This window comes from Coregonus lavaretus, assembly GCF_964263955.1.
Source record: "Coregonus lavaretus genome assembly, chromosome: 5".
Classification (NCBI taxonomy): Eukaryota; Metazoa; Chordata; class Actinopteri; order Salmoniformes; family Salmonidae; genus Coregonus; species Coregonus lavaretus.
The window spans coordinates 11,781,398-11,799,291 of NC_139992.1; the positions used below are offsets into that span (position 1 = coordinate 11,781,398).

The 17,894-nt window shown below is 42.0% G+C and overlaps 1 protein-coding gene across 1 annotated transcript; it reads left to right on the forward strand.

Moving 5' to 3' along the window:
- Nucleotides 1–5,662: 5,662 nt before the first annotated feature.
- Nucleotides 5,663–16,347, forward strand: LOC311128810 (gamma-crystallin M2-like; the record flags this gene model as incomplete). The annotated part of the gene is made up of 3 exons (XM_084161041.1): nucleotides 5,663–5,671; nucleotides 6,013–6,255; nucleotides 16,075–16,347. The coding sequence occupies 3 exons, from the start codon at nucleotides 5,663–5,665 to the stop codon at nucleotides 16,345–16,347; spliced, it is 525 nt and encodes a 174-aa protein (XP_084017167.1).
- Between the last annotated feature and the right edge of the window lie 1,547 nt (nucleotides 16,348–17,894).

The following is a 17,894-nucleotide window of genomic DNA, read 5'->3' on the forward strand; positions in this document are numbered from 1 at the left end:
GGTGCATTATGCAGAAATTGCCCCCCGCCATTTCCTGGTTGCTGAAATTCTAGTAGTTTACCTAATTTCAGTTTATGTGACAAAACAAGCAAGTATAGTGTAGAGAATCATTGTAATATCTAAACCTTTGTGAAATATATTTTGCATAAACCAAAAATATTCTATTTTCAGTTGTTTGAAGCTGATGTACAAAACCGAAAGTCAAAGACTCAAAAACGAAACTAAAGAAAGGGAAGCATAGAAATATCGCACATAGAACAGATCTACCACTTCTTAGACTTGCTTTCAATGAGAATGACATATCTACAGTATAACTAACATTTCCATGTGAATTTGGTCAGGTTGCCCAAAAAGTTACATATTGCAGCTTTAACAAAATTGTTGTTTTATGTCGATTTATTGAAGTACCTAAGCTTAGGCGCACTCCTGTGGTGCTCAGGAGACCCAGGTTCAATCATTGATTGATTTTTGCCTGAGACCTAAAGACTTCCGTTGGCTCCCTGGAGTAACACTGCCTTGCAGGTGACCCACATAGCAAAATCATTTAGCAGACACTCTTATCCAGAGCAACTCTATACATGTTTCATTGTCACATGCACCGGATAGGTGCAGTGAAATGAGTTGTTTTACAGGGTCAGCCATAGTGGTACAGCACCCCTGGAGCAAATTAGGGTTAAGTACCTTGCTCAAGGGCACATCAACAGATTTTTCACTTAGTCAGCTTAGGGATTCAAACCAGCAATCTTTCAGTTATTGGCCAAACAGTCTTAACTGCTAGGCTACCTCAAAACTAAATTAACACTTAGTGTTATATGTAACACTCAAAAGTGTCTATATACTGTATTCTGTTCTACTGTATTTTAGTCAATGCCACCTCAACATTGCTCATCCTAATATTTATATATTTCTTAAATCGATTATTTCACTTTTAGATTTGTGTGTATTGTTGTGAATTGTTAGACGCTACTGCACTGTTGGAGCTAGGAACACAAGCATTTCTCTACACCCGCAATAACGTCTGCAAAAAATTTGTGTGACCAATAAAATTTAATTTGATTGTGCCATACCACACAGAGTTAATGTTTATGTTTCTGTAACTGTAAATAACACTGGCAACACTGTTTATTGTTGCATTCACTCTACACTGGTGTTAATTGTTGAAAAATAAATTGAATCATGCAAGGGGGAAATGGAACCACTCAAATTCATAGAGAGATACAGTGCCTTGCAAAAGTATTCATCCCCCTTGGTGTTTTTCCTATTTTGTTGCATTACAACCTGTAATTTAAATGGATTTTTATTTGGATTTCATGTAATGGACATACACAAAATAGTCCAAATTGGTGAAGTGGAATGGAAAAAATAACCTGTTTCAAAAAATTCTAAAATAAAAATAACGGAAAAGTGGTGTGTGCATATGTATTCACCCCCTTTGCTATGAAGCCCCTAAATAAGATCTGGTGCAACCAATTACCTTCAGAAGTCACCTAATTAGTTAAATAAAGTCCACCTGTGTGCAATCTAAGTGTCACATGATCTGTCACATGATCTCAGTATATATACACCTGTTCTGAAAGGCCCCAGAGTCTGCAACACCACTAAGCAAGGGGCACCACCAAGCAAGTGGCACCACCAAGCAAGTGGCACCATGAATACCAAGGAGCTCTCCAAACAGGTCAGGGACAAAGTTGTGGAGAAGTACAGATCAGGGTTGGGTTATAAAAAAATATCAGAAACTTTGAACATCCCACGGAGCACCATTAAATCCATTATTAAAAAATTGAAAGAATATGGCACCACAACAAACCTGCCAAGAGAGGGCTGCCCACCAAAACACACGGACCAGGCAAGGAGGGCATTTATCAGAGAGGCAACAAAGACACCAAAGATAACCCTGAAGGAGCTGCAAAGCTCCACAGCAGAGATTGGAGTATCTGTCCATAGGACCACTTTAAGCCGTACACTCCACATAGCTGGGCTTTACGGAAGAGTGGCCAGAAAAAAGTCATTGCTTAAAGACAAAAATAAGCAAACACGTTTGGTGTTCGCCAAAAGGCATGTGGGAGACTCCCCAAACATATGGAAGAAGGTACTCTGGTCAGATGAGACTAAAATTTAGCTTTTTGGCCATCAAGGAAAACGCTATGTCTGGCGCAAACCCAACACCTCTCATCACTCCGAGAACACCATCCACACAGTGAAGCATGGTTGTGGCAGCATCATGCTGTGGGGATGTTTTTCATCAGCAGGGACTGGGAAACTGGTCAGAATTGAAGGAATGATGGATGGCGCTAAATACAGGGAAATTCTTGAGGGAAACCTTTTTGTCTTTTTTGTCTTATTTCTTGTTTGTTTCATAATAAAACATATTTTGCATCTTCAAAGTGGTAGGCATGTTGTGTAAATGAAATGATACAAACCCCCCAAAAATCCATTTTAATTCCAGGTTGTAAGGCAACAAACTAGGAAAAATACCAAGGGGGGTGAATACTTTCGCAAGCCACTGTATGGATGAAAAAGTCCATGAGATAGGTACGACAGTTTTAAACATGTTGAGGCTATACATTGTTTGATTACAAATACTCAATGGAGTAATACAGCCTTAGATCCAGGGTTAATTAATCTAATCTAAGGTTTCATTTTGTTATAGAACAGAGTCACAAAGTCCCTATATAATCATCCAGGAACTCTCTACTCTGACTGCACAGAGCCCACAGAGGAGTTCCTTTGTCATTCTTGAAATATATCAATACTTGTTCAAGATCCGATTGAGACATTCATTGAAAGATTTAAGAAACTAAGTCATAGTGGTCACACTTGCAACCTGAGAAAATATCCTTGTTCAGAGTTAATGTTGTGTCATCAATCATTTCAGGCAGTTTTGTTAACAGTCCATTGCCATGCTCATTCCTCTGTATCTACTGTAAATTAAGAGCACATCGAAAGTCACAAAAGGATCACATCAATCACTACTAAATTATGACTCGATAACTACTATTGGGATGAAAGTTCAGTTGTTACAGCTGTAGCGACTTCACGCCACACCACTGATCTTAGCACAGAGTCGCCCTCCACTGCACTCTCGCCCACACTGTCTGACTAGGAAGGACACCTTCTTCTCCCAATCTACACCTTCCAATCTACAGTCGACACCAAGATGGGGAAGGCCAACCAACAGTCAAAGAAGGAGACAGCTCTTCATGGGGGAGGAAGATTTCCATTCTTCTTCAATGGCTTCACCTCATCCAGGATGACACCCAGTTGAGAAGAAACCCTTCTTCCTCATCTTCCTCCTTTTAAAAATCAGATTACTGACTACTGTTAAATGGCCACCATTTAATAACAAAGGAACTAGCCATGGTGTAGGCTGCAGCACATGGTCCTCTGTCAATGGGAAGGCCCTCTATAATAATAATAATAATAATATGCCATTTAGCAGACGCTTTTATCCAAAGCGACTTACAGTCATGCGTGCATACATTTTTGTGTATGGGTGGTCCCGGGGTTCGAACCCACTACCATGGCGTTACAAGCGCCGTGCTCTACCAGCTGAGCTACAGAGGACTTTTGCACAACAAAGAGATGGTGCAGAGTGTTGGCCATGGATGAAACCAAGGGACCAGACTGCTACAGTGAAACACACTGGACTTACAAAACCTTAAATTCGCTTAAATTCTCCCTCCCAAAGGACACATAGAGGATATTTCTGATATCCAACCTAACAAAGTAATGATTGTGTAATTATGCTATGTCTTTCACTATGCTTTGTGTAATGAATTTCAGATAATGGCTAGCTATCATCAACTTGAAGTTATTACTATGTCAATTTGGTATGTACGGATCCACAAGGAAATGACATGAACATTGAAACAGGTTTTGTGATTGCACAAAGAAGGTAAAGACAGTTATGGACATATTTTGTTATGAACAGGCCCTAACTCAACCACACCTCCTTTCACACCTGGACTCTACTTGGAAGGACTGATCTGAAGCTCGGCCAATCAGAGGTTGAGTAGACTGACAGTCAAACCCTCCCTGGAAAACTATAAAATACTGTGAATGACGTAATTCATGTCCTTCAGAAACTGTCCTGGTCCCCAAGGGGGACTCCCTCCTGAACGACCTCTGTAGCACACATAGAACTTTGGGCTAGAGCATTGCAACCCAACTTCCGTTTCACTAGTCCTTTGATCTCGCATCGAGATTGATTTCGTCTCGATCTCAGTGGACGAAGATCAAATATCAACCATGGATTATTGATCAAAGACAGTTTTCCTTTGTGCATGAAAGGACCCATTTGGATCTCGACCCGAGATTGCTACAGAATTTTCAAGCGCATTCAATGTTGTCTTCTCATCCCTAAGATCCCTGATTGGTTTGAGCGTGTACAATCTGTGTGTACCTCTGTATTAGGCTATCTTTCTGCTAGACATTCTTGCCTTGTTCCGTCGTATAATTATTCGAATAATTGCTCGCCTGACACTTTTGGGCCATCTGATTCCCTTTTCCCCTTGGGATGCTGTGTCTGTAACCATATCATATAATTTTGCCAAATCCATAAATCAATCATCCTGTAAAATCCATTGCTTTATCTTGATGTTCCTATTTAAAAAAAAACGTATTTGTTTATAAATTATACTGGCCTCTGAGATATGCATTGTCTTGTCATTAACAACTTACTTGCCTTCAGAAAGATACATTAATTGTAGTTATAATTATAATAATAATAATAATAATAATAATAATAATAACTAATTATAGTTTCCCACTGACTAACGAACAAGTGGTGCCCCTTCAAATAAATAAGGCGTTATCCCCTTAAAGAACAGAAAAGCCTGCACACTCTTTAAGCTCCTAATTCACCACTTTATTGACTACGTTTCGATCCGAAACAGATCTTCGTCAGGTCAAAAGCTATCCCCTTAAAGAACAGAATGGCCTGCACACTCTTTAAGCTCCTAATTCACCATTTTATTGACTACGTTTCGATCCGAAACAGATCTTCGTCAGGTCAAAAGCTATCCCCTTAAAGAACAGAAAGGCCCGCACACTCTTTAAGCTCCCAATTCACCGCTTTATTGACTACGTTTCGATCCGAAACGGATCTTCGTCAGGTCAAAAGTTATCACCTTACACCTTTTTTTACACAACTTCTACAACTACAGACGATGAGACGAGACAGTTCTACAACTTCAGACAATGAGACGAGACAGTTCTACAACTTCAGACAATGAGACGAGACAGTTCTACAACTTGAGACGAGACAGTTGCAAAACAAGACAGTTCCTGAACATCATGCTCAAGACAAAATGAAATCCCCCCCCCAAAAAACTATTAAAGATCACACAATACTAGATGCCAATAGAAACCAATAAAGGTTCCATGAGAGCAGACTGATTGAAAGCAATCCGTATAATGCATTTAGAGGATAGGTTGGTAGAGTTGGCCTTTATAACTTTCACATCACAGTTCTGGCAATTCTTTGATACAGAGCCATTACATTGGGACAAAGGGAAATCAAACTTGAACAAACCATTTTGCTGATATGCAAATCAGGCTAATTTAGTTAACAAAGGCTTTCCCTTGTCGGCACATTCTGAATTTGGATATAAACGTCGGCAGTGCTGCTGGTGAGTGGGAGGTGAACAATAACAATAAAAAAATGGGAAAGGTAAGACGAGTCTTTGGATTACTTAGACAATATCATAGAATACATTTAAAACTTGTATGAAAAACTTTACAGAAAAAGTTTATTCTTTTAGTTTTATAATAATCTGCCTTACTTCGACCACTGAAATCAGAAGTTAAATTTTACTTTGATTTGATTTTTGTAACTTCTGTAACTTCAAGCAGCATTGTATGTATTGCAGCATTGCTGCTTCGCCAGAAGAGCAATCATGACAGCCACAGATTGGAAGAAGTACTATATGAAACTTATGGCTTGTATCTTACCAGGCTTTTCTGTCTCTCTCACTCTCTCTCTCTCTCTCTCTCTCTCTCTCTCTCTTCCAGATCGTATTCTTTGAGGATAAGAATTTCCAAGGTCGTAGTTATGAGTGCAACAGCGACTGCCCAGATCTGCACTCCTACTTCAGCCGCTGTAACTCCATCAGGGTGGAGAGCGGCTGCTGGGTGCTGTACGAGCGCCCCAACTACGCAGGCTACCAGTACGTGCTGACCCCTGGGGAGTACCCTGACCACCAGCAGTGGATGGGCTTCAATGACAGCATCAGATCCTGTCGCTCTATTAAAAGCGTAAGCCTTCCTACCAACAGTAGGCTACAAACTGTAAGCCTACTAACTTTATTGTTGAGTTTGAAGATGGCACTGATGGATCGGGCATTTCTTTGTGTCAGTAGATAGATACAGACCACTTGAGGCAAGAATTTGATAATCTGTGCTGTTTCTTGATTTGCTATATTTCCAGAATGTTTTGCTTTTTGACAGATCTTTTCCCGATCTTAAATGTTGTACATTTTACATCAGAGAGACATCACTAAACTTGTAATTTATATTACACTATTTGGGTTTGGCAATTAGGATGTTAAAATATGTCTGACCAGGTTTGGATGCAGGGCAGTGAATGAAATGCCCCAGGGTGCACCAACCAGGCAATGATCAGTCAGAAGCCAACAGACAATAAGGAGAGATAAAAAGCTCATGTTTTGGCAGCAGTTTGCCTCACGTCCAGGCCCATGCACATCAATTGTTGAAGGAAACCAGGACAACAGCCAAGAAACCCATTTAAAGAGGCATTCCAAAGGCCTAATATTGTTAAGGGCATACAGATTAATGGCAATTCCAATAATTAAAGTGATTACTTTGACATGAATAATTAGGGATACTGGCATTTATGTATTTTTGATTGTATTTATTTTGCAGATCTATGGAAATTCCTACAAGATCAGGTTCTATGACAGTCCAGATTTAGCTGGCCAGATGGCAGAGTGGAGCGAGGACTGCCCATCGGTCCACGAAGCCTTCAAGTTCCGTGAATTCCACTCTGCTGTGGTGATGGATGGTGCCTGGGTCTTCTATGAGCTGCCCAACTACAGGGGGCAGCAGTACTTCCTGGAGCGCGGAGAGTACCGTAACTTCACGGACTGGGGCGCCACCTCCCCTGTCGTGGGCTCCTTCCGCAGGATCACAGAGTTCTAGAACCCTAAGACCCCTAGTGTTCTAGTTCTAGAACCCTACGACAACTCCCTTTCCCAGAAACCTCTCTGCCGTTCTTATGACACTCACCTCTGTGTGAGAGTGTTGCAGTCCAACAAATAAAACCCTGTCTAATCCGCACACACGCTGTTGTCTTCATTACTTTGACATGGGAATCACCACAGGGCACACGTACGTCAACACCAGTAGATCTACTCACTCAGTTTTCTTTACCAGTATTTCATCAACTGTAGAATAGATAAAAACCGAATAGAATAAAATATAATCCTTTATTGCACTCCAAGGAAATAAGTATTTACACAATTCTATACAGGTTACCCATACAAATGAACACTCAAATACAGTTTGTCACATAGTACAGTGTCACACAATTAAAAAGCCAGTTCAACATGTAGAGCAGGACTGCCCAACCGTGCTTCTACATCTGCATTGCTTGCAGATGGGCATTATAAATACAATTTGATTGATTGATTGATTGATTGTTCCTGGAGAGCTGCCGTCCAGTAGGTTTTTGCTCCAACCCTAATCTAGTACACCTGATTCTAATAATTAGCAGGTTGATAAGATTAATCAGGTTAGTAACACCTGGGGTTGGAGCGAAAACCTACAGGAGGGTAGCTCTCCAGGAACCGGGTTGGGCAACCCTGATGTAGAGTATATGAGACAGGCACAGCAGACACACGGTTTCAAAAAAAGTCTGAAAGAAAAGTTGGATGATAACAGAAGACCCTTACATGTTTAAATTCAAGACACATTACAATGAATCAGAATGTTACTGTACCACTCATAGACCTAGAATACCATATCATCACAGCACACAACACAATTCAGCAAGAATAGGATTAAGAAGGAAAGTCTCTGAACAAAGGAATGTACAAGTAACTGCCAAAATAAAGGAAACACCAACATAAAGTGTCTTAATAGGGTGTTGGGCCACCATGAACCAGAACAGCTTCAATGCATCTTGGCATATATTCTACAAGTGTCTGGAACACTATTGGAGGAATGCAACACCATTCTTCCACAAGAAATGTCATAATTTGGTGTTTTGTTGATGGTGGTGGAAAACGCTGTCTCAAGCGCCTCTCCAGAATCTCCCATAAGTGTTCAATTGGGTTGAGATCTGGTGACTGAGACAGCCATGGCATATTGTTTACATTGTTTTCATGCTCATCAAACCATTCAGTGACCACTCGTGTCCTGTGGATGGGGGCATTGTCATCCTATGGGGGCATAGCCATGGTAGCCAAGATATTTACAAAAATAATGGCTTGTCCAGCATTTCTATGCATGACCCTAAGCATGATTGGATGTTAATTGCTCAATTAACTCAGGAACCACACCTGTATGAAAGCACCTGCTTTCAATATACTTTGTTTCACTCATTTAATCAAGTGTTTCCACTATTTTGGCAGTTACCTGTATCTAAACAACAAACACACACCACATCTAATATTCAAGTCTAGAAACAAGGAATTTGCAATACAACGGCTTAAGTCATTTATGTCGGATGAATACATAAGTCACTGTGACAGTCACTGTGACAGTTTACATGTTACATGTGATGTACTACAATGATTATTACTGCTTCATCCAGGATCATATTCCAATGTTCTGACTGTGAAACAAGTTAACTTTGATCTAACTCCTGGTTCTTAATTTAGCTGTGTTGATCCTGAATTGTCATTTAGCTGTGTTGATCCTGGATCGTCATTTAGCTGTGTTGATCCTGAATTGTCATTTAGCTGTGTTGATCCTGGATCGTCATTTAGCTGTGTTGATCCTGAATTGTCATTTAGCTGTGTTGATCCTGGATCGTCATTAAGCTGTGTTGATCCTGGATCGTCATTTAGCTGTATTGATCCTGAATTGTCATTAAGCTGTGTTGATCCTGGATCGTCATTTAGCTGTATTGATCCTGGATCGTCATTAAGCTGTGTTGATCCTGGATCATCATTAAGCTGTGTTGATCCTGGATCGTCATTAAGCTATGTTGATCCTGGATCTGTCTATATCAATTTTGTAAATCAGTGCAAATAAAATGAATAACTTAACCAATAGCTAAAGATAGAGGGTGGGGGAGGGGGGGTCTTCGGGGTGGGAATGGGGGGGGGGGGGGGGGGGGGGGGGTCTCGGATGGTTGAGGGGCAGCTCTCTGGAACTGTGGGGGGGGGGGGGGGGGATCTTGGAGGGCTGGTGGCTTGGTATATATATATATTTGCGAGAGAAAAAAACATATGGGGGATTGGAAGTGATGCAGACAATTACATTGATGGAAGTTACAATCTATCTGCAATATTAAAGCTGATCTACCCCCTTAAAAAAAACAAGTACACAAGGATATCTGCACAAGTAACAACTACAAAAGTATATCTGCACAATACTTATTTTTACTTAGCCTAGTTGACTTGAATATCTTGACCACATATCTAGGCACAGCATTTAAACATCCTTCCTGCTTCCACTCAAAAAAGTCAACAGTTCATGCACACAGCAATGTAATAAAGAATTCTTACATAAACACAAAATAAGAGTCTTCTATCTTCCTGAAATATTGTCCTTGCCTTGGGGGGTTGTAGCTTTTAGTTCTATAAAATAAGTGGCTAGCTTCTGACGAGAAATTCCTGCTAAGGAATTTCATGGGATGGCACCCTTTCATACTGTTCTAATTTACCTCTTTGACAACCAAAATACACTAGTTGTGTTGCCTTTGGGATCCGGGTCGAGTGGAGCAGGTCAAGCGCTTCAAGTTCCTCTGTGTCCAAATGACTAAGGACTTAAAATGGTCCACTCACACATGCACAGTCGTGAAGAAGGCGAGACAGTGCCTCTTTCCCCTCAGGAAGTTGAAAAGGTTTGTCATCATGGGCCCTCAAATCCGAAAAAAGTTATACAGCTGCACCATTGAGAGCATCTTGACTGGCTGCATCACTGCTTGGCATAGCTACAGCACCGCCCTTGATCGCATGGCGCTACAGAGGGTGGTGCGGACAGCCCAGTATATCACTGGGGCCGAGCTCCCTGCCATCCAGGACCTCTATATCTGCCGGTGTGAAAGGAAGGCCCAGAAAATCGTTAAAGACTCCACTGCCCAGGCCATAGACTGTTCCCTCTGCTAAAGAGCAAACAGAATGGCTACATGGACTATCTGAGTTGCCCCTTGTATTTTATTTTTGCACTCTCCATGCACACTCACTCACCCACACTGACACTCCAACCAGTGGTGGTTGGTGCCGTTTAAGATGAGGGAAGATTATTACTTTTCTTTATGAGCATGGTCTTATTTCTATATTATAGCATATTGGATGACTATCATTCATATTCCATTCACCCAGCTCAATGTAACATCGAAAGGTACTAAATGATACTCAAATCTTCTCTGTACCTATCATGAGGTTGCTACAACCTAGCCTATGAATTAAAGTTTACAACGTAGGTGTACAGGTCTAGAGAATTTTGAGTAATCAAGGTGACAGATGGTGACACATTCAATCCCACCTTGCACACGCTTGCCTGCATCTAGCTGATCTAGGGTGGAATCATTAGTCCAACTGTTTTTCAACAGAATCAGTGGAATGAATACACCCCTGATCACACGCAAACAGTTCACTTTCATAGCAGCCACATAAAAACAGCATGATCACTTCGCTCGTTGTATATGGAATTCCTTCTCGCAACTATATCTACGCGTTCTCCACCTCTCACCTTTTCCCTTTGCTTGTTGACTTCAGTGCACAACACATCAGCTGCCCCTCTCTGTTTGAGATGGGTGTTTGAGTATCTCTCTCTCTCTCTCTCTCTCTCTTCTTAATTTTGGAAGAAATGAATTTGTTCAACTACTCACCACATTTTATGCACTGCAGTGCTAGCTAGCTGTAGTTTATGCTTTCAGTACAAGATTCATTCTCTGATCCATTGATTGGGTGGACAACATGTCAGTTCATGCTGCAAAAGCTCTGATAGGTTGGAGGACGTCCTCCGGAAGTTGTCATAATTACTGTGTAAGTCAATGGAAGGGGGTGAGAACCATGAGCCTCCTAGGTTTTGTATTGAAGTCAATGTACGCAGAGGAGGACAGAAGCTAGATGTCCTCCGGCCACACCATGGTGCTACCCTACAGAGTTAGTTCTGCTGAGGCTACTGTAGACCTTCATTGCAAAACAGTGTGTTTTAATCAATTATTTGGTGACATCAAATCAAATGAAATGTTATTTGCCACATGCGCCAAATACAACAGGTGTAGACCTTACAGAGAAATGCAAATAGTCTGGGTAGCCATGATTAGGTGTTCAGGAGTCTTATGGCTTTGGGGTAGAAGCTGTTAAGAAGCCTTTTGGACCTAGACTTGTCGCTCCGGTAACGCTTGCCGTGTGGTAGCAGAGAGAACAGTCTATGACTAGGGTGGCTGGAGCCTTTGACCATTTTTAGGGCCTTCCTCTGACACCGCCTGGTATAGAGGTCCTGGATGGCAGGAAGCTTGGCCCCAGTGAGGTACAGGGCTGTATGCACTACCCTCTGTAGTGCCTTGCGGTCGGAGGCCGAGCAGTTGTCATACAAGGCGGTGATGCAACCTGTCAGGATGCTCTCGATGGTGCAGCTCTAGAACTTTTTGAGGATCTGAGGACCCATCGCAAAATCTTTTCGGTCTCCTGAGGGGGAATAGGCTTTGTCGTGCCCTCTTCACGACTGTCTTGGTGTGTTTGGACCATGATAGTTTGTTGGTGATGTGGACAACAAGGAACTTGAAGCTCTCAACCTGTTCCACTACAGCCCCGTCGATGAGAATGGGGGCGTGCTCAGTCCTCTTTTTTTCCCTGTAGTCAACAATCATCTCCTTTGCCTTGATCACGTTGAGGGAGAGGTTGTTATCCTGGCACCACACGGTCAGGTCTCTGACCTCCTCCCTATAGGCTGTCTCATCGTTGTCGGTGATCAGACCTACCACTGTTGCGTCGTCGGCAAACTTAATGATGGTGTTGGAGTCGTGCCTGGCCATGCAGTCATGGGTGAATAGGGAGTACAGTAGGGGACTCAGCACGCACCCCTAAGGGGTTCCTGTGTTGAAGATCAGTGTGGCAGATGTGTTGTTTCCTACCCTTACCACCTGGGGGCGGCCCGTCAGGAAGTCCAGGATCCAGTTGCAGAGGGAGGAGTTTAGTCCCAGGGTCCTTAGCTTAGTAATGAGCTTTGAGGGCACTATGGTGTTGAACGCTGAGCTGTAGTCAATGAATAGCATTCTCACGTAAGTGTTCCTCTTGTCCAGGTGGGAAAGGACAGTGTGGAGTGCAATATAGATTGCATCATCTGTGGATCTGTTGGAGCGGTATGCAAATTGGAGTGGGTCTAGGGTTTCTGGGATAATGGTGTTGATGTGAGCCATGACCATCCTTTCAAAGCACTTCATGGCTACAGACGTCAGTGCTACGGGTCGGAAGGCATTTAGGCAGGTTACCTTAGTGTTCTTGGGCACAGGGACTATGGTGGTCTGCTTGAAACATGTTGGTATTACAGACTCAGTCAAGGACATGTTGAAAATGTCAGTGAAGACACTTGCCAGTTGGTCAGCGCATGCTCGGAGTACACGTCCTGGCAATCCGTCTGGCCCTGCGGCCTTGTGAATGTTGACCTGCTTAAAAGTCTTACTCACATTGGCTACGGAGAGTGTGATCACATAGTCATACGGAACAGCTGATGCTCTCATGCATGCTTCAGTTTGCTTGCCTCGAAGCGAGCATAGAAGTGATTTAGCTCGTCTGGTAGGCTTGTGTCACTGGGCAGCTCGCGGCGGTGCTTCCCTTTGTAGTCTGTAATAGTTTTCAAGCCCTGCCACATCCGACGAGCATCGGAGCCGGTGTAGTACGATTCATTTAGTATAGTTTTATGTAAAAAGGATAACTTTTTTAATGTTTCACTATTTAGATTTTTATTAAATTCACTGAGGAGGTTGGTCCTCCCCTTCCTCCTCTGAAGAGCCTCCACTGACTCCAACACTCACATAGCATGCACACACAGTTTTACTGACTGCACACACACACACACACACACACACACACACACACACACACACACACACACACACACACACACACACACACACACACACACACACACACACACACACACACACACACACACACACACACACACACACACACACACACACACACACACACACACACACACATACAATCATCATTTACGCTGCTGCTACACTGTTTATCATATATCCTGATGCCTAGTCACCTTACCCCTAAACATACTGTATCTACCTCTATCACTCCAGTATCCCTGCACATTGTAAATATGGTATTATAACTGACCCTGTATATACAGTGAGGGAAAAAAAGTATTAGATCCCCTGCTGATTTTGTACGTTTGCCCACTGACAAAGACATGATCAGTCTATAATTGTAATGGTAGGTTTATTTGAACAGTGAGAGACAGAAAAACAACAAAAATATCCAGAAAAACGCATGTCAAAAATGTTCTAAATTGATTTGCATTTTAGTGAGGGAAATAAGTATTTGACCCCTCTGCAAAACATGACTTAGTACTTGGTGGCAAAACCCTTGTTGGCAATCACAGAGGTCAGATGTTTCTTGTAGTTGGCCACCAGGTTTGCACACATCTCAGGAGGGATTTTGTCCCACTCCTCTTTGCAGATCTTCTCCAAGTCATTAAGGTTTCGAGCCTGACGTTTGGCAACTCGCACCTTCAGCTCACTCCACAGATTTTCTATGGGATTAAGGTCTGGAGACTGGCTAGGCCCCGTCCATCATCCCTTTGATGCGGTGAAGTTGTCCTGTCCCCTTAGCAGAAAAACACCCCCAAAGCAAAATGTTTCCACCTCCATGTTTGACGGTGGGGATGGTGTTCTTGGGGTCATAGGCAGCATTCCTCCTCCTCCAAACACGGCGAGTTGAGTTGATGCCAAATAGCTCAATTTTGGTCTCATCTGACCACAACACTTTCACCCAGTTCTCCTCTGAATCATTCAGATGTTCATTGGCAAACTTCAGACGGCCTGTACATGTGCTTTCTTGAGCAGGGGGACCTTGCGGGCGCTGCAGGATTTCAGTCCTTCACGGCGTAGTGTGTTACCAATTGTTTTCTTGGTGACTATGGTCCCAGCTGCCTTGAGATCATTGACAATATCCTCCTGTGTAGTTCTGGGCTGATTCCTCACCGTTCTCATGATCATTGCAACTCCACGAGGTGAGATCTTGCATGGAGCCCCGGGCCGAGGGAGATTGACAGTTGTTATGTGTTTCTTCCATTTGCGAATAATCACACCAACTGTTGTCACCTTCTCACCAAGCTGCTTGGCGATGGTCTTGTAGCCTTGTGTAGGTCTACAATCTTGTCCCTGACATCCTTGGAGAGCTCTTTGGTCTTGGCCATGGTGGAGAGTTTGGAATCTGATTGATTGATTGCTTCTGTGGACAGGTGTCTTTTATACAGGTAACATGCTGAGATTAGGAGCACTCCCTTTAAGAGTGTGCTCCTAATCTCAGCTCGTTACCTGTATAAAAGACACCTGGGAGCCAGAAACCTTTCTGATTGAGAGGGGGTCAAATACTTATTTCTCTCATTAAAATGCAAATCAATTTCTAACATTTTTGACATGCGTTTTTCTGGAATTTGTTGTTGTTATTCTGTCTCTCACTGTTCAAATAAACCTACCATTAAAATTATACACTGATCATTTCTTTGTCAGTGGGCAAACGTAGAAAATCAGCAGGGGATCAAATTATTTTTTCCCTCACTGTAGCTTCCTACTTTCTCGTGTTCTTCTTATTTCTTATTTTAATTTCTCGTGTGTTTTTGTTCTACCTTATGTTATTTTTAGTGCTACATTGATATTCTTTACTGCATTGTTGGGTTTGGAGCATGCAAGAAAGGCATTTCACTGTACTTGTGCATGTGACATTAAAACTGGAAACTTGAAATGTCCATTTAGGTATCCAAGTACTTTACTTCAGAGAGTTTGAAATCCTGATTGAAATATGCAATATGCATGGGTAGAAATGATTATTAAGTGTAAGCAAATATGAAGTTGGGCATAAGTGGCCTAATTAAGACATTGGCAGATATATAAAACAGTAGGGCATTGACTTTTACAAAAACAGACTTTTACTAGAAACACTTTACAAGTGTAAAAATGTATGTTGAAGTGTTAAAGTGTTGAAGGATTTATAAAGGGTTTATCTGTAGTTTCAAATAAGTTAATTATTAGCTTATAAATCTTTAATAAACAGTTATATTGAACATTGATTGAAGTTGTGCATTGTGCGATTGTCATTTAGATGCTTGCCCAATGCTGAGCTTATACATGGTCAGATCCTTGACCCCTTTGCTCAGGTGTAAAGGCATTTAGTGTGACTGACTTCAAGTTCACACAACTCAAAACCTAGAAAACACACAGAGTTGCTGTATGTTAGAGCTGTGGAGGATGCTTCTTGGAGAAAGAGAGCCAAATGTCTTCCCCATATACATTTCTGTGTAAAATAACTGCCACTGCTCAGGAGCCACATCATGTGGGACCAAACCTTGCATATCTCCACCCAGCATTTTCCACAATAGCTTTCCCAATAGCTCTACCCGCTATCTCATCAATCATATTGTACAACCAAATTACCTGAATATGCTGTATTGCATTCAATCAAAACCAGTGACCAGGTATTGGAAGAAAACATAACAAAAAACCTACTAATATGCAGATGTAACTTTTTGATTCACGCTGTAGTTGAGTATTAGCCTAGTTGATTACTGATTACGTGAATCCTAATGTGAAATCTCACAGCACAGGTCTGGAATCAGATATGCAATGCCTTAAAACAGTTAAAAAGTTATGAGCATGGGTATAGACCCTGTCTTTGTTCCCTCTTTGTGTTCCAGGCCTCTGGCATGTTCAGGATCCGCCTCTACGAGCGTCCTGACTTTGCCGGTCAGATGATGGAGTTCAGCGAAGACAACCCTAACCTCACCGAGCGCTGGCGTCACTGCAAGGTGCACTCCTGCAACGTGATGGACGGCGCCTGGGTGTTCTACGAGCACCCCATCTACCACAGCCGCCAGCACCTGCTGGAGAGGGCAGAGTACTGCCGCTTCACCGAGTGGAACACAATGCACTCTAATGTGGGGTCCATCCATCGCGTTCAGAACTTTTAGAGTTGCCTCACTACATGCTTGTTTATAATCATAACTGTTATTTCACATTTATTAATAAAGTTAAAACATTGTGTTCAAATGATAGATGGCCCTCTGTCTTTCTTTTGGTATTTTTTTTTTTTGTAGTCCATTGTTGTCATAGTCCCAAAATGTTTTGCTTGTCAGCAATAAAGTTTTCAAGATATTACTTTCAAAATACAGACATTATCCCCTTATGATGCATTTTGCATCATATGATGCAAAATACATCATTCTTCTAAATCAAGGGGTATATTTCATTACATTAATTTTAATTACTTTAATGGGTTGGAAAGTAGTCAATTCAATTAACTTCAGTCATGCAAACACTGGATGCTGCAACTATCATTACTTATTGCAGTCAGACTAACAAGACTTATTGCAGACTATGAAACTCCTTGCAGACAATCAATACTTATTGCAGACAATCAAGACTTATCACAGACTATCAACACTTATTGCAGGCTATCAAGACTCATCACAGGCCGTCAAAACTTTTTGCAGATTTGTTGCGTACCATCAATATTTGTTGCAGACTATCAAAACGTATTGCAGACCATCAAATCAAATCGTATTTGCCACATGCGCCGAATACAACAGGTGTAGACCTTACAGTGAAATGCTTGCTTACAAGCCCTTAACCAACAATGCTGTTTTAAGAAAAATAAGTGGTAAGTCAAAAATAGACAATCAACACTTATGGCAGACTATCAAGACTTATTGCAGACTATCAAGACTTATTGCAGACTATCAATACTTTTTGCAGACTATCAAGACTTATTGCAGACTATCAAGACTTATTGCAGATTATCAAGACTTATTGCAGACTATCAAGACGTATTGCAGACTATCAAGACGTATTGCAGACTATCAAGACTTATTTCAGAATCAGACTGGCAAAGCATTGCACTCTTCTCTTTGTTTCTGATGTTCTATCCTCTCATTGAGCCAGCACCTACTGCACATAGACTCCCAGTCTGGACACTCTCTCTACACCCCTCTACTGGAACTGCTCACCAAATACTTTAATACCCGAATTTCAGGGGTAAATAAATATTGAGTAAATTACTCAATGGGAGCACTCCTCTCGACTTCTGATCAATACAGTTGTTTTCTGTCAATAACATTAAATGCTAAATGCTTCACAAAATGTCACTAAATCTTTCAGATAGAGATCGGGTGTTATTAGGGAAACTATGACGTTTTGTAGTAAAGGTATTAGGCCTATGTATTGTCTCTGTTTGTAGGCCTCAGGTGGAGGGTTGTAGAGAGAGGCGTGTGTGTGATGTGTCAGGTCAGCGGGGTAGGACTACGTGCGTCCGTGACGCGGGATGTGGTAAGCCAGGAGTCCAGCCCCGTTACCATAGAAAGTGGTCAATAGGCAACATGCAGTTAAACCTTCTAACAAAGAGGTCGGACCACCGTGCTGATGACTCATGATATTTGCCAATAAGGGCCCAGCGCATGCCAGTCCCGCTTGGTGCTGATGCTAGCAGCCACAGGGCTCTCTGAAACAACACAGGCCTTTT